The sequence below is a fragment of the Ambystoma mexicanum genome, chromosome 1q (genome assembly GCF_040938575.1).
Source record: "Ambystoma mexicanum isolate Mex_15411 chromosome 1q, UKY_AmexF1_1, whole genome shotgun sequence".
Taxonomy (NCBI): domain Eukaryota; kingdom Metazoa; phylum Chordata; class Amphibia; order Caudata; family Ambystomatidae; genus Ambystoma; species Ambystoma mexicanum.
Window position 1 is genome coordinate 437,389,918 of NC_090922.1, and position 23,148 is coordinate 437,413,065.

A 23,148-nucleotide genomic window follows, 5' to 3' on the forward strand; every position below is an offset into this window, starting at 1 on the left:
AGCCCCCATCTTGCCTTGTGGCACCTGGAAATATATGTGTATATGCGCCGTCAAATGTCCAATAAATAAATAAAATGATTGGTTTGTCTTTACAGGGGACTGGCAGTTTTCCGAGGGGAATTCATATTCCCAATAGATGATTGATTATGACAGTTTTCACCACCATCAGGATTATTAGCTTTGGGAAAGAACAGCTCCCTCCTACAACACACCATTACATATTCTGGTATTACAGGTACTACCTCCTCTGAGGAAGACAAATAATGCGTCACTCCCAACTGAGTCCTCCTGTTCCCCTGGGGCCCTTCTCCTCCCAGGTGATCCTCCCGGCTAATACAACCCCCAGGGTCGGGATCAAGTAGCCACTTCCTTCCCCTGGCTACCTGGGAGGAGACTTTAGATAGGGTCTTTGTAAGGATTCTGCAGGATTCATCACAGCACTGATTAAAAGTGGAGGGACAAGTGATCAATCAGTGCGCTAAAAGTGTAGCTAGTTGTACGTTTAACTAACACAAGCTTGCCGTGTAGACGCATCTTAGACAAAACAACTTTTGACTACAGAAGTGGCCCTGCAAATTGCACCTACCGGTTTCTGTGTGTCTTACATTGTAATTGTTTTTCCTTCGTTGAAAGAAAGGGGGAACAGCCCTTGTATTGAAAAACAGATTTGAAATGGCAAGTGTCCGTTTGCAGGGCACAGTCTGTTTTTTTCCTTTCACTTCTGGACTGTCAGTAAGACGTGGAGCTTCTAATCAATATGCTTCTGTCCTAGAGTACCTTGCATTAATTGGACCCCCACACCACAACTACAAAACACAGACATTTCAAGCCTTACCGACGGTCTGCATCACAGTGCCATCTTTTAACAGTTGTATGGACAGAAGCAAAAGACATTTGAGCCTCAAGTGCAAGCGGGACAGTTGGCTCAGCTTGTTTCATCGTTCCCTTTCATGCTCAGCAGTAGCTCCTTCTTTTGAAGCTCAGCCACACCCATACATCTTCAGTGCCTCCCCAACCCTCAGTGACTGCCGCCTGTGTGCTTTCCTTGACTGGCCCCTTCAAGGGGTTTCAATCATCTGGTATTTCAGCTATAGGAAGTAGCTCCAGCAACAGAGGATTCCAGGAAAGTGGGGCCCTGGTTGCTAGGAGTTACTACATAGCAAGTAGCTGCCTCAGTCCAGGCCCCATCTTCTTAGAGTAATGAACAGCGCAAGCGAACACAGTGGGATGATCACAAATTGATGGCTATGGAGGTCGCCACCTTTGCACATTTCAGAGCCACACTATTCTTACTTCGCCTTGTTGAAAATGTTCCTTGTCAATCGCGAGTGGCTACTGCACATTTTACTGCCTGTTTACAGTGACGATTACTGGAACAGATAGTGTCTGCATCCAAATGCAAGTGATTGACGGTGAGCATTACTGACATATATAGTGGCCACAGCCTCATGTGAGTGAATTACAATGACCATTACTTGCATAAATGGCTTGGTGTCGCAACTTAATGAAAGTGTTTTATAATGGCCTTCCTTCTTCCACCTTCTAATGTCACCCTAATACCACTGCCTGATATCTCCCTCCTCCCTCCCTCATTCCCCTGATGTTTCTTCTCCCCTCTTGCCTCCAGCCTCCTTCTAGCTCCTGTATATTTCCCAATGCCTTGCACTGTCATCCTCTTGAATCAACATCTCACTCCAACTCTGGCCATAACATTCTACAAACGCCCACACTGCTCCTTCCTGAGATGTTCCTTTATGGACTAGCGGATCCAGCACTTGAGCTGGCCTGAGTATAAGGGGCTGCACATGTGTATCCTTATTCGTGCAACCATGTGATTGCTGGCTGTGGAAGTGCCTTTGCCCAAAGATGCAGCGTATGTCTTAGTGGGTAATGTGAATAAATGCTGGACTGTGGCTTTAAGAGGTCAGTCCACCATTTTCGATTTCATGTCTCTGTGAGTCTGCGGATACTCATGGGTGACTGCAGACCATAGCAGAGCAGCGTATGCATCAGGACCTGCATTAAGCATGTCAGAGTTGTGAGTATGGTTGTTGCTGAGGTCTTGCATGGTATCTTGATGCATCCTGTTTGGGGAGGCAATGCATTGCTGCACAAGAGGTCATGGGTATCCTGAGATGACCTTTAAAGGGAAAATAGCACATTTTGATTGGAATGTGTTTGTCTCATGCCCGGTGGTGGGGACTAAATGGGGGTGACCAGGGGATTCACTTGGTCACCCAATTAAAAGTCCCCAGAATAAGACGGGGGACTTCGACACAGTTATTAAGAAAAGATATTGTTGAGTTGTGATCAAGTGCTTGACAACCGTTACTATATATTTCTTTTTCTCTTTCAATTATTTGAGTCCTGTTTTTAAGTAACCCCACTATGTGTGGTTGAAAAAAAGATATGGGCCCTCATTACGAGTCCGGCGGTAGAATATGCCGGTAAAACCGGCAGGCTGCCGCCGGACCCGCGGTGAATTACTGGTGCCGGACTTGCCGAATGTATTGGGGCATTACAACCCCGGTGGTCTGGTAAATCCGGTGCCAGCAATTCTGTTAATCCCCATTCCCGTGGAGTCACATAGGACTCCACCACAGGAATGGGGACCACGGAAACACCAGCACCATGCCATAATGGTGCCAGTGTTTCCGTGCATCTCTGTGGGCCGGTGCCGGTCCGCCCACCAGGGCAGACCTGGCGGGCGGTACGGCACCCGCCCGCAGAACTCATAGTTTGCCGGTCCAGAAAATGGTGCCAGTACAGTTTTACCGGCACCGTTAATTCCGGACTGGCAAACATGTAATGAGGGCCATGGTGTTGATTACACCCATTTGGAGCTTGTGAGGCCAGCAAAAGTTGAAAAATTGTGGAGCCTTAGTCAATATTGGGCAATGTAAATTGGTCTGCATAGCCACTCCACTATAGGAAGCCTCTGCATTACTCCCTTCAGCCTCCTCGTCTCAGTATTTTTATATGTAGGGAAATGTACTCTTACTGCACTTTCCCCTCTCCCTTTCCCCTTGCACTTTTTTCCTTCCCCTCTAACCTTTGCACTTGCCCGATCTGAATGACACCTGACCTAGTAGGATCGTTGTCCGTCTCCCCTTGTCCCCCCGCCTCGTCGCGCCTTGAAACACTTGTGTATAGGCGCGTTACAAATGCCATATCATATCATATCATATCATACACTCCTAGGTTTTCTTTCTGCATGATACTGGAACAGATCTTTAGCAGGTTTTGTGGAAAATGTAAGGGCACTTTTACAATAAGCCATAAAAGCTTGGGATACAGAGGGAACATCGCTAAAAGGGAAAAGGGGTTATGTGCCTTCATCTGACGATAACATATTATCCCCCTGAGGGTCACCTTCCACATGTGGTCCTCCCTCATGTAGCTGCCCCTAGGGCCAGGATCAGGTAGCGGCTGCTGCCCCCTTGCCACTTGGGGGAAGACCCCCTAGAGAAAGATTCCTCAAAGTAGACACATATATGAGGGAAGAGCGTTTGAGGAAGCAGGCTTCTAGCTCCCCAAGAGGAGAGTGAGCAGCTCCTCACTCCTATGCTATCCACTGTGTAATACGTTTCATTGTGGCGTTAAGCCCTCTTTTCAGTTAACGGCCGATCAAAAGGGGGTTTAAGGCCACTAGCACTCTGGGCTACCAAAGCTGTAACCCAGGTGCTAAAAAAAGGATTTTCCTTTGGACAACGGGACGCCACGCGCATCCCATTGAATGAAAGAAAATCCTTTATAAAGATGACCGCCATGGAAAGGCAAGGCGGGGCCCGTCTTCCCTTTCCATGGTGGCCTGCGGGAGGCAAGGGAATGGAGCGGATGCGGCGGCGATGCTCGCCACTACCGGATTAAGGTAAGTAAGGGAAGGGGGGATGAAAACAAAATTACAAAAAAAAGGGGACGAGGGTGGGGGGAAGGTGGCAGCAGGGGGAGCCGGCCGCCAGGCGGCATGGAACGTTGGCTTTCACCGTTGGTTGAAGCTTGCGTTCCTAGCCACATGATTGGCTGCCATCCCCTGCCAGCGTGCTAATCACAGTTAAACTGAAATTAATATTCGTTAACCCCCCATGCAACAGGACCTGTATCCCCTTGAGCATATTATCTGACAGGAAGAAATGAAGGCTGGATAGGGATGTAGACTAAAAAAAGGGTGAACGTGGTCAATTTCATAAAACAGATATGCATACATATTCATGGCCGTCGTGGGATAGGTGGGCAAACCAGAATGCCTGACACAGCCCTAGAGGTGAAGTGGTGAGAGTGTTTTCCTCCGATGGCAAGGAGCCGAGTTACATTTCAAACTCTCCTAACGCTTTTTGGAATGAGCCTTTTGTAAAATGGAGTTTGGCGGTTTTGTTTTGATGTCCTAAATACAAGAAACAATAAGACAATAATAATGTCTATGGTAAAAAAAAAAAAGAAATGAAAAAGCTAGGGCAAATGAAAGCCGGAAAGCATTAACACAATATGCTGTATGTGTAAAATGTACTAATTAATTAGCGTGTTAGGATGTAGAAGCGGTGGCCAGATCAAATCCTGAGACCCAGTTGATTGAGGGGCCACCCAATGGATGGGGCGTTTTCCCGAGTTTCTGAGGCTCACAACAGATGTGAACATTGGCCCACAGTCTATGATTGGTACAGCAGAAAGGCGTTCAATCCAGCGTCCACTGCTGGTTTAGAGAATGATGGCTGTATAAGCGCATATCTGCTTGAAAGGATGCCTACTTCACACTCGTAGCATGTCTGTAACCAGGGGCAGAACATGGAAGGGTGGGTGTTCCCACCCTCAGTTAAATGGCAAGGTGTCACCTAGTTGTGAATTGATAATCAGCATTTTAAAAGCCTGTGCACAATCAATATTGTAGATAGACTGGAGCTAAAATCACTCTGAGGCTGATGTGGCGAATGCCCTGATTAGAAAAAGTGATACATTCAAAACTCACTGTGTCTTTCAATACATATTCGCAGACCTTTTTTGACGAAAGCTGCACTTTGGAAGATCTGGTGATCAAACTTCCGAACTAAACCCATTGTCTTATCATACTCTTACGTCCGGTCCCCTTTCCTCCATACTGCATGGACGTTCCTCGCGAGGGACGGAGACGGAACCTTTTTCACCAGGAAAATCTACTTCCCTCTAAATTTAGAGGTGTGTGGAGGTGCGGCCCTGGGAGCATGCGCTGCCCTGACTCTGCCCTCCGGCGCCACACCTCAGTCCCCTTTTCCACGCCGACGGGAACAGGCCGAATTCACCAGCGCTCCTGGGTTTGGCTTCGGCCATGTAATTCCACGTGCAGATTCTTCCTCTATATCTTCTTTTGTCTTTTTGTTCAATAGGTACTTGGTCCTCAGATGCCACAACTCCTCCCTGGCGCATGTCGACTTCAACAGGGTTCAGCAGGTGCCCATCCTGCAACGGGCCTTTTCCAACTTCAGACCCCCACGCCCTCTGCCTACGTTGCCTTGGCCCAGACTACGGTTCGCAAGCCTGTTTGGCGTGCGGCTCGCTGTCCTCGAAAGTGCTGAAGAACAGACTAGCCAGGCGGTCTCCTTCTGAGGACCTCAAGAGTTTCGTGAGATGTTCCAGGCCAGAGGTAGGGCCTATATTTTCATCCGCACCTCGCAAGGGAGACTCCTTCCCAGGGACTCTCCTATGTGGGAGGGACCGGTCAGGTTCTTTTACCAACTGGCGCACCGAAACTGTCACAGCTACCGGCCTTTGGGCTGAGGGGTCCTCGGATCCTCCCGGTGACAGGGTTGAGGGGCTGCTAGGCTCTATTACCGGGCTTGTGCCCGAGGGGCTCTACCCTTGTACCGGCAATGTGTCCAGGGGCTACACCCTGTTACCGGTAGTAGGTCTGAGGGGGTGCCTGAACACAGTTCTAATGAACCCTGTGTCGAGGTTGGTACACCTACCGGGCACGTGCCCGAGGAGCGGGGCAAGTCGCACGCCTCACACATAAGTGACTTGGCAGAGGCTGCCCAAGCGAGCCGCTCAACAAAATGGCCAACGTGTCAGAAAAGGACACCCGTTCGACGCCTCTGCATGACTTCGCCGAAGAACGAGTATCAAGGTGGGACTGGCATCAACCAGGTACGTGGCCTACGGCCTACCCTTCTTATGCGCAAGGCTGTTTTCCTTTGCGTCCATATGTCCAGGGTTGGCAGCGGCCTCAGTTGCCTGTAGTAACCCCCTCAGTGCCCTCCTCCTCCTCTTTGGCCAGCAAGGACCGGATCTTTGAGAGGTTCCTCGGCCTCATGAAGTCTCCAGATATGGGGCTATCATCAAGGACGCAGTCCGGGAAAGTCCTTCCCGCTATGCTAGCTGCACCACAGACGCCTCAGCTGACGCCTCTGGCCACGGCGCAGCTGCCTCCTCCGGCTCCTCAGCCTACTCCACAGGCGGTTCCATACCAGCCTCTGCCTCTTCCTCAGCCTCCGGCGGTGGTCCCCGTGCCCCAGCTGGATACTCCTCCTCCTCCTCCACAGGATCCCCCAGACCCTCAGGGTACTGATGAGGAGGAGGAACCTGAAACACCATCATCGGCCAGCGCCTTCCACAAATGTATCGCGGGCCTGGCGGAATACCTGGGCCTCCCACAGCCCCAGGTCGAACAGCGGCAGAGGGTGTCCTCGCTGAAGTCCTCACGAGGCGCCCTTCTGCCAGAACGGGAATTCCACTGCAAACCGATGTAGTCTCCCTCGCCAAGAAGGATTGGCTCAAACTACACTCTGTCCAGCCAGTCAACTGCCGCCTGGACGCCAAGTACAGGCAGATGGAGGGAGATACACTCTTGCTCTCCTCCCATCCTCAGCCACACTGCTCGGTGATCGTGCAGCATCACTGTACTCCAAACCTCAGTCGTCCTCGTCTTCTTCATCGACGACGCTGTTAGGCAAGGAGGAGAAAAACTTGGAGGCATATGGTAAGAAGCTGTATTCCAATGCTTCCTTGCACCTGTGACAGGCCAACGCAGACGCCATGCTGGCAGCCGCTAACCAGAGATTATGACAGGAAATTGCTGACTTCCTCCCGGAACTCCCCACCCACAGCCAATCACGTTTCAAAGCAGGGCTAGCCGAGCCCAAGCTTGTGGCGCAGGATATCATGGAGTCCACGCTGGCACACATCGATACCTCTGGACGTGCCATCTGTATTGCCACGGACATGAGAAGGATGGCCTTGCTCCGGGCAACCAAGTTAAACCCAGATGTCCAGGAATGTATTCTAGATCTGCCCTTCGAGGGCAGTGACCTCTTCCACTCCAGCACATACGAAGAGCTGGACAAGAAGAATAGCTCTCAGACGGCTAAGTCTTTATCCATTCTGACAAAGGCCACGCCCAAAGCATACTCCCAGTCTCAGCAACACTCGCATAAGGGTCACTCATCTGGAGTCTTCCGCGGCTTCCAGGAACGGAGGTCTAGGCAGCCGGAACGCTCGCCGACCCCTAGTCGGCGCAAGCATCAACAGTGGGGGAGAGCTTTTTCCAGTCCCCCTCCTCCGCCTCTGCCTCAGAGGGTAAAAAGTAATGACAGACCCACTCGGGTCCACGTGTCGCCAGTGGGAGACAGGCTTGCTCTTCATGCACACTTCTGGCGACAGAACTTCGCGGACCCCTGGATTGATTGATTGATATTTTATTTCTATCGCGCTCATACACAAGTGTTTCAGAGCGCGACCAGGCAGGGAAAGGGAACAGGGGAGAACAAAAACAACGATCTTACTAGGCCCAGTGACATTGAAACTGTGCAAGTGCAGGGTAGAGGGAGAAGGGGAAGAAGTGCATGGAAGGGGGAACAAAAGGAGAGTGCAGAGCGAGAAGGAAAAAAAAACAAAAATAATAATGAAATAATAAATAAAAAGGCAACAAACAATGGGAGTGCAGCCAGCAAGTGGCAAGTGCTGGGTTTATGGCAGCAGGCCGTGTAGGTCTGAAAGTGCAGGAAGAAAAGGGGAGGGCTGTATGGGTACAGATACAGACCCCAGTGCAGGGGGTGGTCCGGAGGCAGTGCGTGAGGGTGGCAAGATGAGCAGGTACCTGGGCCCAGAGGACAGAGGGTGGCCAGGTGCATGGTGCTGAGGGAGAGTAGAATCAACAGGGGAGAGGGGAGGAGAAGGCAGAAGCAAAGAGGAAGGTTTTGAGGTGCTTCCGGAACCAGAAATGGTTCTACTCAGGTTTTAGAGTGGCAGGGAGGCTGTTCCAGAGGGAAGCCCCAGCCGAAGACCGAGATCTACCCCCAGCTCGTTTCTTTGAGAAACGACTGACCCTGAGGGAGTTAGAGGTAGAGGAGCGGAGTGCTCGAGATGGGAGGTATTTGCGGCGGGATAGCTGAGGGTATGTTGGACCCAGGCCCCAGAAAGCCTTGTGGACAATGCAGAGGGTTTTGAATTTAATCCTTGCATCCACAGGGAGCCAATGGAGAGATTTCAGAGCTGGAGAGATACGATCCCAGGGCTTGAGGCCAAGGACAAGTCTCCCAGTCCTGTTCTGGATAAGTTGTAAAGGGCGGAGAGTAGAGGCAGGTAGATTAAGAAAGAGGCTGTTGTAATAGTCCAGCTTAGAGAGAACCAGAGCTTGGGAGACAGTGAGCTTCTGGGAGAATGAGAGGAAAGGAATAATACCTCTGAGGAGGTGCAGTAGGAGGTTTGACTTTTTTGATACATCAGCGATGTGGGCAGAGAAGGAGAGTGTGGAATCAAAGGTGACACCAAGGTTCTTGGCCTCGCAGGTGGGGATAGGAGGAGGGCCAAGGGAGGCCGGCCAGAGAGTGAGGGGAAAGGAAGGTGATGGTGTGCCAATTAGGAGGATCTCTGTCTTGCTGGCATTAAGACAAAGATCGTTGGCGGAACACCAATCTTGGATGGCAGTTAGGCAATCAGTGATAAGAGAGGTGGAGGAGGTGGCCGAGGGCAGCCTGAAAATGAGTTGATTGTCATCTGCGTAGCACTGTAAGTTTGAGCAGAAAATGGCAATACAGCGGGCGAGAGTTGCCAGGTATTGGTTGAAAAGCCAGGGCGAGAGGTTAGACCCCTGGGGAACACCACAGGTGGAGAGGAAGACAGATGATAGGAAGGACCTGGGAGGGTTGATCAGAGAGGAAAAGAGGTCAGCCAGGCCAGAGCCTGATCAGTGATGCCCAAGTTATCCCGGAGACGGTTGAGCAGGATGGTATGGTTGACCGTGTCGAAGGAAGAGGAGAGATCAAGTAGGATGAGAACAGAGGGAATGCTAGAGTCAAGGTTGGAAAGCAGATCTTCACGGATGTTCAGGAGAGCAGTTTCCATGCTTCTGCCAGATCTGAAGCCAGACTGATGGTCATGGAGACAGCCGACAGAATCAGAATGAAGGTTTAGCTGAGAGATGGCCAGCTTTTCAAGGAGTTTGCCTAAGAAGGGGGTAATGGAAATTGGGCGATAGTTGGCCGGACAAGAGGGATCCGCTGTGGGTTTCTTGAGGAGAGGATGCACAAGGGAGCGCTTAAGAGGGGAGGGGAAGGATCCTGAGGCAAAGGAGTGGTTGCAGAAGTCGGCAAGGGCCGGAACGAGGGTATCAATGTGGTCCTTGAGAGTTTTGGAGGAACAGGGATAAACCTGTTTTGACGAGGCTTTCATAGATCCTATCAGTAGCATCCCCAGGGTACAACCTACCTATTCCTGCCTCTCCTTCCTCCTCTCCCCCTCTTCCGCAAGTTGGGACAGCAACTCTTTTGGCAGAGATTCGGTCGCTCGTCCTGAGCCAGGCCATAGAGGAAGTCCCAGCCTCAGAGCGGGGATCGGACTTCTACTCCAGGATCTTCGCCATTCAGAAAAAGAACCAGGCTGGCCTGAGAGTTGTGCTGGACTTTTCCACCCTCAACCTCTCCTTACCTCTCCAGAGGTTCAAGATGGTGACGCCTGCTTTTATTGCAGAGACACTATGCAAGGGAGACTGGATGTGCTCCCTGGATCTGAAGGACGCCTATCTGCACATCCTGATCTGGCAACCCCATCGGTCTTTCCTCTGTTTCAGGATCATGGGATGCCATTTTCAGTACAAGGTCCTCCCTTTTGGCCTTAACTCAGCCCCCAGGGTCTTTACCAGACTCATGAATGCGGTGGCAGCCCTCCTCCGGGCTCAGGGCCTCCATTTATACCTCTACCTAGACGACTGGCTCATCAGGGCTACAACTCAGGAAGCAGTTCACCACTCCTCCCATGCACTGATGAACACGCTACACGACCTGGGCTTTTCGCTCAATCTCAAGAAGTCACAACTGCAACCCACACAGTCGTTGACCTTCCTGGGCCTCATCTGGGACACGTGCGCTGAGAGGGTCTTCCCCTCGGAGGACAAGATCTCGGCCATCAGGAGGGCCACGTCTCACTTCCTCAGCCGGGGCTCTACTTCGGCTTGGTGGTACCAGCATCTGCTGGGCCTCTTTGCAGCGGTACTGTTGGTCGTCCCCCACACAAGACTCATGATGAGGAGAATTCAGCTACACTTCGCAGCATCGTGGAACCAGGAGAGGGACTCTCAGGCAGAAATTATCAGGATCCCCATCTCTCTCTACCCGGACCTCACATGGTGGTCCAGGACTGCAACCTGCGGACGGGCAAGCCCTTCCGGCCCCAGACCCTCAGGTGACGATTACCACAGACTCCTCTCTAGAGGGCTGGGGAGCCACCCTGAAGGACCTATCGGTCCATGGCACGTGGACCTGGCAAGAACAAGAATACCACATCAATTGGCTGGAACTGAACACCATCTGGTTAGCGCTCAGAGCCTTCCTCCCACGTATCAAGGGAAGAGTGGTCCTCATCCAGACAGACAATTCGACCAGTATGTACTACATCAACAAGCAAGGGGGGCCCAGGTCCCCTTCCCTGTGCAGACTGGCGATCAGCAGGTGGGAATGGGCCTTGGAGAACGACATCTACCTCACGGCAGTACACCTTCCAGGGGAATCCAACCTGGGAGCGGACAGGCTCAGCAGGTTGGGAGCGGACAACTACGAGTGGCAGCTGAACGACCTCGTTGCACGGGAGATCTTCCACTGTTGGGGCTTCCCCCAGGTGGATCTCTTTGCCACCAGGCACAACAAGAAGTGCCCCCAGTTTGCCTCCTGGCAGGGGCAGGGCCTAGGCTCCCTGGGCGACGCCTTATGGATCCAATGGAACGGCATGTCAGCGTACGCCTTCCTGCCCACTCCACTGATTCACAGAGTACTTTGCAAGTTCAAGGAGTCTCGCCAGCTCAACCTCATTCTGATAGCTCTATGGTGGCCAGCACGGCCATGGTTTGTGGAGCTGCTCAGCCTCTTGGCGGTCCCGCCAATCCAGCTCCCGACGGGCCCAGCACACCTTCTGACACAGCAGGGGGGCAGGATAGTCCACCCCGCCCCCCAGAAGCTGGCCCTCACAACATGGTTCTTGAGCAGGTGACGCTCAGCCACTTCAACCTATCCCAAGCCAACCTGGAAATCATACAGGGGGCTAGGAGCAAGGCTACCAGGGCCTAGTATAAGAGTAAATGGACCAGGTTCTGCCACTGGGCTCACTCCAAGGACATCGACCTGCTGGCTTGCTCATTGGACGACGTGCTGTCATTCTCAGCGCACCTCGCCAACACTAGCGTGCAGGTGGACACCTGCCGCACATACCTCTCAGCCATTGGGGCCTACAGGAACTCGGAGGAAGGGGTCTTCTCCTCCTCCAACCCGATTGTCAGGAGGCATTTGGCCGGGCTCGCTAGGCTCTACCCGCCAATCAGTGTGGGATTTGAATCTGGTCTTGGGCACCCTCGCGCACAAGCCTTTTGAGCCTATGGCGACGGCAGACATCAGGCTGGTCACCATCAAGACGGCCCTGTTAGTTGGCCTCACATCGGCATGCAGGGTCAGCGAGATCCAGGCCCTAGTCGCCTCAGAACCGTACACCACCTTTCACAAGGACAAGGTGGTCCTGCGGACCCATCCGGCATTTTTACTTAAGGTGCCATCAGCCTTTCAATTAAACAAGGAGATCGTCCTTCCTACATTCTTTGCAGACCCGAAAGACGAGCCTCAGAGAGTTCTGCACTGCCTGGATGTCAGGCGTGCCTTGAAGTTCTACCTGAACAGGACCAAGGGCTTCTGCAAGGGGATTCCCTATTTATCACCTTTGGAGGTGCCAGGCCGGGCTATCAGGCCTCCAAAGCCTCCATCTCAAGCTGGATGGTCTCGGCCATCAAGGAAACATACGAGGGCCAGCATAGACCCCTTCCGGGGAACATGCATGCCTACACGGTCAGGGCCAAGGCAACGGCCATTGCCTTTCAGCGCCATGTCCCCTGGCAGGTCATTAGCAGGGCGGCCACATGGGCCTCTCCCTCGGCTTTCTGCAAGCATTACTGTTTGGATGCCAGCTCCAGATCAGATGCAGCTTTCTGACAGGAGGTTCCCCGGAACCTGTTTGCTTAAGGAGGGTCTCCTCTCCACCCTGGGGTTACATTCAGTTGTAATCGCCCATGCAGCATGGAGGAAAGGGGACGGGACGTAAGAGTAATTATAAGTTACTCACCGTAGTGGCTAACGTACTCTTAGTCCATAGTCTCCTTTCCTCCATATGTCCCACCATCCTCCCCCCTAATAATCTGGTGTCATTAGGCAATGGTAATTCTATTGTCGACGTGACTTTGGGGACTGAGGTGTGACACCGGAGGGCGGAGTCAGGGCAGCGCATGCACCCATGGCCGCGCCTCCGCATGCCTCTAAATTTAGAGGGAAGTAGATTTTTCTGGTGAAAAAGGTTCTGTCTCCCGTCCCTCGCGAGGGAGGCCGATGCAGTATGGAGGAAAGGGGACTATGGACTAAGAGTACGTTAGTCACTACGGTGAGTAACTTATAATATTTCTTTCAGATGATGTAGTCTTTCACACCTGCTGTGTACCTAAAACATGTTCGGATACCAGGTTGCACATGGCTTTGGTTGTAACAACATTGTGGAGCAGTTACGGTTACTGCTACTAGGCGGCAAACTTCCCAAGGGCTATAGTACTCAGAGAGTTTTGAGGACTGGGATTACTAGATTGATCTTTTTTGTCCGAGACTACTGCTGGCACACTTCATGAATTGCCACCGGTAAAAACAAGGCAAGGTCAGTAGCCAAGATACTTTAACATTTATTCCCATAAACGGACAAAAAAAGTACATCTCACACAAACAGAAAAATAAATGTGTCTCACATTTCCAGCAGCCGGAGAGGGTCTGCTTTCTATGGGATGGTTATGACTTCACATTAAAGAATGTTAGGGACAGGTAAATAATAACCTTGTAAGATGGTGAAGGTGGTTTATTTGGGCTGTGTTGATGCAAATTAGAGATGGTTTCTTTTGAAAATATTGTGTATATGCCCCTACAATTGTATTAAGACTCTCTCGCGATCTCTTCATTACCATTAATGAATCCATGCATTGGGCGAAACAGCGTATGAGCTTTTTAAAAAAGTAATCTCCTCCACAACATTGTTTGTAGCTAGGTCATACAAACCCCAGAGAAAATAGACGCTTTTTGGCTTTATTTTCTGTTCAGGTGAGATGTACTTTTTTATGGGAAGAAATGTTATAATAACATGTCTATTGACCTTTGCATTGACGATACTGGCTCTAATTCACAAATTGTTAAAATTGATGTTATCCATGATAACCTTTGAGTTTGATACTGCACATTGTTTGTACTAGACTGAGTTCCTCTTTCTAGTGTAGGGGTGTCCAGTCAACATAGCCCATTCTAGGGTAGACCATTGACAGTTCTTCAGAGATGGCTATCAAAGCAGGCGCATTTCTGGAGCTTGAGTTTTGAGGATGGCAGTGTAACATTGAAGTAGATTGAAGAAATGTATTGCCCGCTGTTAGCAGCTGAAAGATGGCTGACTGTTAGCTGAAGGGGTTGAAGATGGCCGGTGTCTGCAGGTTCACCAGGCGGGAATGGATACAGGAAGCGAAGCCATAGTGCCAGACTTTGGATTCACTATCTAAGCCATCTATATAGAGTATTATAACGCTATCCTGTACGCATTCTTTTGTTTAATATATATTTATTTTGTTTATTTTCAGAAAGAAATTGGCATATTGGAATCCTGTTCTGGAAAAATGAGAGTTCATCTGAAGGGGGACGCACTGTGCACCCTAGTGCTCTTTCTTGCACTTTTTACTGTACTCTATTTACACTTTGGCAATACATCTACAGGCAGCAACCAAAAAAGAGATAACCGGACTCCTTTGACTGGGCCAGCTGTCGTTGCAGGCCCCAGGGTCCGTTCAGTACATACAAACGAGCAGTGGACATTACTTGAAAATGAACTAGAGCCAAAGCCAGATTCAATGGCTGATTACAAGTTCCAGCCTACTGTTTCTGCAGCACTGACACAATCTCCCTTTGACTTCCAGCAATACTTAAGGCATAAAGATGATCGCAATTACACTCTACTTGTCAACCAACCCAACAAGTGCAACAAATTCCCCGGTGGCCCTTTCCTGCTCATTGCCATAAAATCTGTGGTAGAGGAGTTCGACAGGCGTGAAATCGTACGAAAAACGTGGGGCCGGGAAGGTCTCGTTGACGGCCTGCGAGTCCGTAGACTTTTCCTTCTGGGAGTTCCGAGGAATAGAACGTCAATTAGCATGTGGGAGACCCTTGTGCACCAGGAGAGTCAGACCTACAAGGATATTTTACTATGGGACTTTGTAGATACCTTTTTCAACTTGACCTTGAAGGAGGTCCACTTTCTCAGCTGGGCAGCCAAGTTTTGCTCAGAAGTTAAGTTCATTTTCAAAGGGGATGCGGACGTCTTTGTAAATGTAGAGAATATCATTCATTTCTTGGGTGCCCACCCTTCCACTGAGGACCTCTTTGTTGGTCACATTATTAATAATGCGAAGCCCATCCGATCTAGAAAGAGCAAATATTATATTCCAGAAACAATGTACGGGCTTGGGATGTATCCAGCATATGCTGGTGGTGGAGGGTTCGTTATGTCTGGAACAACCATGAGAAAACTGTCTAAAGCTTGCACACAAGTGGAGCTCTTCCCCATTGATGATGTGTTTTTGGGCATGTGCTTGCAGAGAATCAACCTCAAACCAGTGCTGCATGAAGGATTCAAGACGTTCGGGATAGCCAAGCCATCCGCGGCACCACACCTGCAAACGTTCGACCCATGCTTTTACAAAGACCTCATGGTTGTGCATAGTTTGAAAGTGGCTGAAATCTGGCTGATGTGGAACCTTCTCCATAATCAGCAACTATCCTGTTCTCGAAAGTTGCGCGTCAGGAGATCTTTTCATTGGAGGAGGAAAAAGGAAGCAGCGAATCAATGAGTCCAGACATTTTGGTTCTGAAACCATAGGCAAGGCCACTTAAGTGAATCAGCTCGGAATCACACCAGTGTGAATGCTCATTGGTTTGGTGTGTCTTGTTTGCACTATTGGAAAACAGGGGCGAGATATTTCATGTGCCAGATAGTTTATGTTGTCTGATTTTGCTAATTCTATTTATGATGTTTAGACCAGCGGCTTCCTATTGCATGGTAGAGTTGCAAAGAAGATGTTTCAGAACAACTGATCACATTGGAAAACTTTGCTCAGATGCTTTCAGACTGTATTAGACCGTTATACATTCAAATCCATGAAAACAGGAGGGGGTACGACTGCACAGCAGGACTGTTGCAGCTAATTAGCCTGATGTCGGAGTTAATACAAGGGTAGTGGAATAATGCTGACGCAGTCATCTCCGACTGCACATTTGCCAGGGAATAGTATGTGTATGTTTCTTATGTATGTAAGCAGTTCTTTGCAGCATCCTTCATTGGAACCTCTTGCTGGTCTAAGACAACCCGCATGTCAGGCAAGCAATGACGTCCGGCCTTACGCACAGTCAGTTGATTGCCTGAGGGGGTTGCCATTTTTTATTTTTGCCCATCCATTGGTTTATCCCTTAGTATGATCTAGGTGGATGAGTGTGTTTCCCCATTAAACAAATATGTTAAGAAATGTTAAGCAGCAACACTCGACCCTGTTTGCACTCTGGTGTATATGCGAGGGATTTGCACAATCGAAACGCCTTGTAAAAATCAACACATTTCCATGTTTTGTATCGACAAATATAAATGCCTAGAACACCAAACTCATAAGAATTGTAACGCCGTGTGAAATGGTTATTTGAATCATGAAATAGGAAGTGGCAGATAAACAAATACAATCATGAAAAACATGTGAGCACACACACCAAGTGTTCATTCGGCCGGTAAGATGCTGAGATATTTGTAATGACTTCCATAGGAAAACCTTTTTGACGGAGTTCACAATGGCTTCTGCATAAATAAACACCGCCACACAGATCATCACCACCACCCATCTGCAGATGTCTTAGAAAAAGTACATATATTTGATGCCTGGTTCTTTTCCAATACAACACGGAGGGGTTTTCGTTTTTCTTTTTGGACTCAAGGCGGTGACGTATCTACAACAAAACAAATCAAGGCCAAACTGAATGCTAAGGACGTGAGAGGGCTATGGGATAGTGTCTCTATGAGGTATCAGCAATCCCTCAGACTTCCGCCAGAAACACAAGGCCAGTCTTTAGTCGTCTTTTATGGAGGCAGAGTTGTAGTCCATCTTCTCTTTCTGAATATTTTATGAAACAAGAGAATAAACAATAAGTCTCTTTCCCTAGAAGTCGTGAATACTATACCATACATGCCAACATTCCGTGACCAAAAATCTGTAGGAATCTTAAAATTTTAAAAATAGTAATTAGCACAATGATGACATCACAGGAAATGATGTCACATCAGTCTGACCCAATGAAATAGCAGGGCATGAAATCACAGGAAATTAAGGCGCATGAACTTTGACCTTATGTTATCACAGGAAATGAGCTCAAGTGACATATGGCCCGGAAGCAATCACAGGAAAGTTCAACATAATGTTTGGGTACCCCCTTGTGTAGAGCAGAAAACAGTCAGCGGCACTTGTGAGGTGCATACATTACAAGGGAGACAAAGAAATACAGCTAGTGGTTAATAGCTGCCGATTATCACAAGATGGCCAGCCAGCAGGAAGCTGAAACAGGAAATACCCACTGAAAAGCTATAAATCCTTCTCTGTCAGCAAGTGCCTGCTGTGGAGGAACCGATGTGAAAAGTCGAGGCATAACACTACTGTATACCCCAAGGGAAGTGACGGCTGCAAAGGCTCCCACAAATGCAGCTTGTAAGGCAAACTCCAGAACAAAAGTAATATTGAGAGACATATATTTGTATTTGTATGTCTTTATTTATATAGCGCGCCTGGCCCAAAGGCATCTGGGCGCTTGGCATAAGGTTACAATGCAGCACAATTTACACGTTACAATTTACAGTTAAGACAGATCAGGAGAAAACAAAGTATATACATTATAGATTTACATATTGCAGTGTAGACTACAAGTTACACAGCAGTGAGGATAAGTGAGAGGAATTAATACCTTGGTAAAATAAATAAGCCAAAAATACAGAAAAGATAAGCCTAAAATACAGGATATATGCAGTACATAATATTAGTACCCAATAGATACTATGGTGCAGATGATTAGGAATAAACATGTATGAGCTGGACTGAGGCAAGGCCCAAGCAGTAGCTCAAGCCAATAGAGGGATGTCTGAAGAGGTGAGCCAGAGTTTCGTTTTGTGTTTGAAGGAAAGGTAGGAGGGTTAGGATCTGAGCAGGTTGGGAAGAGTATTCCAGAGTTTGGTGGCTAAAACTGGGAAGCTGGACCCGCCAGCTGTCTGCAATTTAAACCTAGGGAGGGCCAGGCATTTAGTTTGGGCTGATTTTAGGGGTCTGGAGGCTTTGTGGGGAGTGAAGCGGCTTGCCAGATAGTTGGGTGTCTGGTTGGCTATGCACTTGTGGGTGAGGGCAAGTGTTTTAAAATAGATTCTTTGTGCAACTGAGAGCCAGCGTAGCCAACGTCTGGTCTCAGAGATACGCTGCCCCCTAGGGAAGTTGAGGGCTGACCTAATAGCATTGTTCTGTGCAATCTGTAGTTTGTTTAGATTTTGTTGACTCATCCCCAGGTACAGGGCATTCCAATAGTCAATCTTTGACATGATAAGAGTTCTGGCCAGTATGGTGCAGTTAGCAGTAGACAGGAAACGGCGGGATGCAGTAATAAGTTTGCATACGTAAGAGGAAGCTGAACTGATGCCATTGGTTCGTCTAGCCAGTGAGAGGGTAGAGCTAAGGTAAATGCCTAATCTTTTGGTATTGTCTGAAACTTTGATAGTATTACCGTCTATGATGAACAACTTGAATGCTGGGTCCAGTTTGTTCAGCCGATGATGGGAGCCCAGAATGAGGAACTCAGTCTTATCATCGTTGAGGCACAACTCATGTTGTGCCATCCATGCTTCAATGACTAGATAGACATCGTTCAAGGATCTGGTGTCAGCTGCATGGTCACCTGTGATAGGGATGAGTATCTGGGTGTCATTCGCGTAATTAGTGTAGGTGACACCCAGATAGTCAAGAATATCAAAGCAAGGTTTGGTAAACACATTATAGAGAGTCGGCAAGACACAAGATCCTTGAGGGACACCACATAGGACAGGTGAAGGTTCAGTGGAGGCTATGGTGTAGAAGACACACATAGACCTATTATCGAGGAAGGATCTAATCCAAGATGTGGCTGAGTCAGAAAAGTGAGCGGCAGATTTGAGATGCTTACAGAGAATTTGGTGATTGACCAAATCGAAGGCTGCCGATAAGTCTAATAGTAGTAGGAGCGCTAACTTCCCTTGGTCTTTCAAGTCTTCAATTTGGGTTTTCAAATCAATGAGGGCAGTTTCAGTACCGTGCCTGGGGCAGAAGCCTGATTGCCTAAGGCTAAGTAGTTTATTGCATTCCAAGTACTCCTGAATTTGGAGGAAGGCGGCACAATCAAGTATCTTGAGCAGGAACGGTACCGTGATGATGGGCCTGTAGTTAGTGGGAATGCACGGTTCGAGGGTGGCTTTATTAAGGAGGGGGATGACCCAGGCGTCCTTGGGGTTGTCAGGGACGACGCCTGTTTGGAAGGAAGAATTTATGAAGATAGTGATAAAGGGGGCTAACTCGTGTGCATCCTCTTTGATGATAGGGGCTGGACAAGTGTCCCCTTGGCAGTTGGAGGGTTTGAGTTTGTTAATGATGTTTTCAACTTCGGAGATCGTTAGTGGTGAGAAGGCACAGGGAGAGGGAGTAGGTCTAGAGGGGACAGTGGTATGAGAGGAAGTGTTGGGCAAGTGGTCATAGTGAAGGCTGTTTTGTTTGATGTTAATTTTGGCTTGAAGGGTAGCGATTTTACCTAGGAGTGCGTTTTGAATGCTGGAACACCAAGTGCTGTCTTTGGTGCAGGAGTCTGGAGGGGACGCTGGGGATTCAAGTTCTTTCAGGATATTGCTGGTCAGATAGCACAGGGGTAGAGCACTTGCTTTGACATCCGTACAGAGCCTGCCGACACAGGTTCGAATCCCGGCAGGAGCAAACTCAGCCTTTCATCCTTCCAAGGTTGATAAATGTGCACCACACACCGTGGGTAACAAGCAGCGCTCAGATGCCTGAGGGTTTGTAGTGCTACATAAATGCAAATTATTTGTATTATTATATTGCTGTGTTATAACTGCTGACTAGCAACATGGGGCCGTTGCTGGTAGCTTCCCTGAGGCTAATGGCCCCTTTCAACTGAAAACCTTGAACGGCCCTGATGCAGTTCTTGCCCTTGACAAATCAAATATTTAAATAGGTAACTCATTTACCTGCCTCAGAGAATCGATGTTTGCAGCTGTGTGTATACAGCACAGATGCTGGGAAGTTCACTATTATCCAGTGAGAGACAGAGCACCAGTTCGGAACTCTGAACAAACACAGTAAATTATCCCATGGTAAAATTAGCTCAGGCAGGCAGCTCTCAGAGGCACAGATCATGTGTGCTTGCTTATAAAATGCCTCCCTTTTAGAGTATGGTCGTTCCAGTCTGCAGTGGCTTGGCCTATGTATCCAACAACACTCCCTTTCCAAAATTCTGTTTGCACTCCATTTTAATCACGCAGCAACGGTCACGTGTGGGCAGGCAATGCATTTCCTTCCTGTAGCGCCTAGTGTCGTGTTTGGACAGCGAATGGAAAGCAAAGTCGTATACATGGGATACAAACCTTAATCTTCTAGCGAGCCAATGCTTGGAGTAGCAGAGCCCATACATTTGTAAGAGGTGCACCAACTGAACAGGAGCCTCAAGGTTCTCACAAACCTTTAATTTGAGTGAAATACAGATCTTTAGATGACACCTTCACATTTGCTAAATAAACACTGGTGTCGTGTCGTGTTGTGATGCTCTGACACTTGCCCAGACCTCACGGTGCCCAGGGCCTGGGCAGAGTTGTTTCACGTCATCCACGACCAGGCAGCAATGCATCCATCAAATTAATGGGCCATTTAACACGCCCACATTCATGAATTCCGGATACTGCTCTCATTGCTCACGCTGGAAAGGGTCTGAGGCAGCCAGGCCTGGAAAATCTGTAGGCCGTAGGAATGCGTAAAAAGCAGTAGCCTACTGCCCAAATCAGTAGGGTTGGCAAGTATGCTATACAGGCACAACCTTTGTCAAGACCCGGGGCTAGGATTATGCTTTCTCTCTTCTTTACTTTCTCGAGCAGTAAACTTTAACGATGAACAATATATCAACACAGCATGAAAAAACGACACCCCCCAACGTAGTTTGAAACTCATTGGCCCTTAAAACAAGTGATCCTCTTTAACCAATAGTCCATCACCAGCCATATAAATACAGTCCACCATCTTATTTCCTCCTCTTTCTTTGCAGCTCGGGCAGCGAGTTATGTACACTTTTGCTTTTCATTTATAAATGTGTGAATGTGCTTAAATTGAACTGGTGTCTGCGGTAGCATTGGGGGGTCAGCACGAGTGCAGCGCTTCATTAGTGTGTGTCAGAGCTTATCCGCAATAGGTTATAGGATAACTGTTACGTCGGAGCGAGGGCTCCGAGGACCGCAGTTGCCAAGGACTGCAGGCAGGGGGCATTACGCTCACGGAAGTCGGCAAGATCGCATCAGGAACCTCATAGTTCTGGCACGCCTCTGCCAGTCTCCTGTCACCGTTAGTACGGCAACGGGTTGCATAGTCCTTCGCCAACCCCCCACCCCAGACCTTCCTGAGAGTGGAAGAAGGAAAATCGTGTTTTTTTGATGCGCACACGTGCGCATTACTGCTCTGTGAAGCGTTAAGCTCACGAGACTTGCAGTCCTTTTTTCGATTCCTCAGACAGCTGCCAGAGCGGTTGACAGATTGGGACAGCGCCACCTGCTGGCTGTGGATAAAAAAGTTAAATATAACATTGACGTGCACAGTTACCAGTAAAAACTGTGTTGCAATACAGTTAGCCACTGAGTGATTCACTGCTTAAATATATATATTTCTCCACGTATATTGTTGGAAACAGGCCCATGAAACCTGCGTTGATATTGTCTGTGAGCAAACTCCCTATAAAGTATTTACACAGTGTCCAGCTCCAGTGAAGAACTAAGGGCTCAAGTCAGCCAAAAGAGAGTCCAGCCCAGTATGGGGTAAGTCATACAGAAGGCTCTGGGAGCCTGTTTTGGGCAAGGGTACCACTAGTTGTCTCTCAGTTGTCCTTCCGCACCACTACCTTTGCAACCTAGGCCCTGCTTCCCTGGTCCCACCACTGCTCCCTTGCAACTGTCCCTGCACTGCTCCCACGCAACAACCCCCATTCCACTGGCCTAGCACATCCTGCTCTACATTGCTCCCTGCGCATTAACTCTGCGTTGCTCCCCATGCAACTTGTCAGAGTGCTACTCCCACGCAACTTTCCCCGCTCCCCTGGCCTAGCGCATCCCGCTCTGCGTTGCCCCCCACGCATTAGCTCTCTGCGTTGCTCCCCACGCAACTTGTCCCAGCGCTGCTCCCACGCAACCTTCCCTGTTCCCCTGGCCTAGCGCATCCCCCTCTGCATTGCTCCCCACACATCAACTCTGCGCTTCTCCCCACGCAATGTGCCCCAGAGCTGCTGCCACGCAAAGTTCCCAGCTCCCCTGGCCTAGCGCATCCCTCTATGCGTTTCCCCATGCTACCCATTTCCTTTCCCCTCCTCTCCTTCCTCTTCAGACACCCCTGAGCCACGTCCAGCACATTTCCCTGCCTGTGCCTTGCTTCCTATGCCCTTAAATTCTGTGACCATTGTACTGTTCAGTCCACTGTTTTTGCATTTCACTACTGTATTGTCTTCCATTGCATTGCCTGCATTGCTCTTACTTCCTGGTTTCCTTGGACTACCAGTGTTTTGCTTTGTTGGGTTACTATTGTACTGTGTACGTGCTGCACTGCTTGCATTTGTTTTCTTCCCCTCTAGGGAACCACCAGCTGTGTATTCTGTACTGTACTTGCACGCTCACCCCTTGAGTTCCATTGTAGTGTTTTTTTGCTGCGAGCATTGTTCTCTCCACTCACGCCAGGACCTCGCAAGGCCCTAGTGTGCTTGTCCTGTGTTGTACCTCTTGCTGCCCCTCCTTGTTTTGATCCCCCTGTGTGCCTCCCTCCGGTTTGCTCCTAATGTGTGGTTTGCTCCTAATGTGTGACCCCCCCCTCCTGCTTGGGATACCCCCTTACTCTCTGCCCCCGCACCCTCTATGGTGCTCTGTCTCCCCAATCTTCTCTAACTGCTATTCTATCGACTATCCTATACCCCGCACTAGGTCTGGTAGGAAGAAGCTCAAAAGGGACATCCTGGACTCCAACCCAGGCCGCCCTATCGTTGATACGTTCAACAGTGCTTCCACCAGAGAGACCCTTACTGACATCCTCTTTGTCGTTCCCTCTCCAGGCCTATGGACCCCACATATGGTCTCTGTTCTCTCTCCTTTTTCCTCCTCTCCCATTAATGGTGGTACCCGGTGGGAGGCCCTTCTTGCCCCTTCCACTCCTCCAAGACCATCATTAATGTCTACTTAAATAGTACCATCTTGGTTCAGGGCCCTCAGGCCAATCTCATCCTTTTTGATAGACACTTGACGCGTCTTATCAACTTTCTTTCTTCTCCCGCTACTCCCATCTAC

At 49.2% G+C, this 23,148-nt stretch overlaps 1 protein-coding gene across 2 annotated transcripts in view; it reads left to right on the forward strand.

The window, feature by feature from the left end:
- The window catches only part of B3GNT9 (UDP-GlcNAc:betaGal beta-1,3-N-acetylglucosaminyltransferase 9), a 148,212-nt gene extending 132,033 nt beyond the window's left edge, over positions 1–16,179 (forward strand). For both annotated transcript variants that reach the window (XM_069640025.1, XM_069640015.1), the window contains exon 2: positions 14,096–16,179. In XM_069640025.1, coding sequence (XP_069496126.1) covers positions 14,132–15,358 — 1,227 coding nt within the window. In that variant the 5' untranslated portion in view covers positions 14,096–14,131 and the 3' untranslated portion in view covers positions 15,359–16,179. The remainder of the gene's footprint in view (positions 1–14,095) is intronic.
- Positions 16,180–23,148: the final 6,969 nt, after the last annotated feature.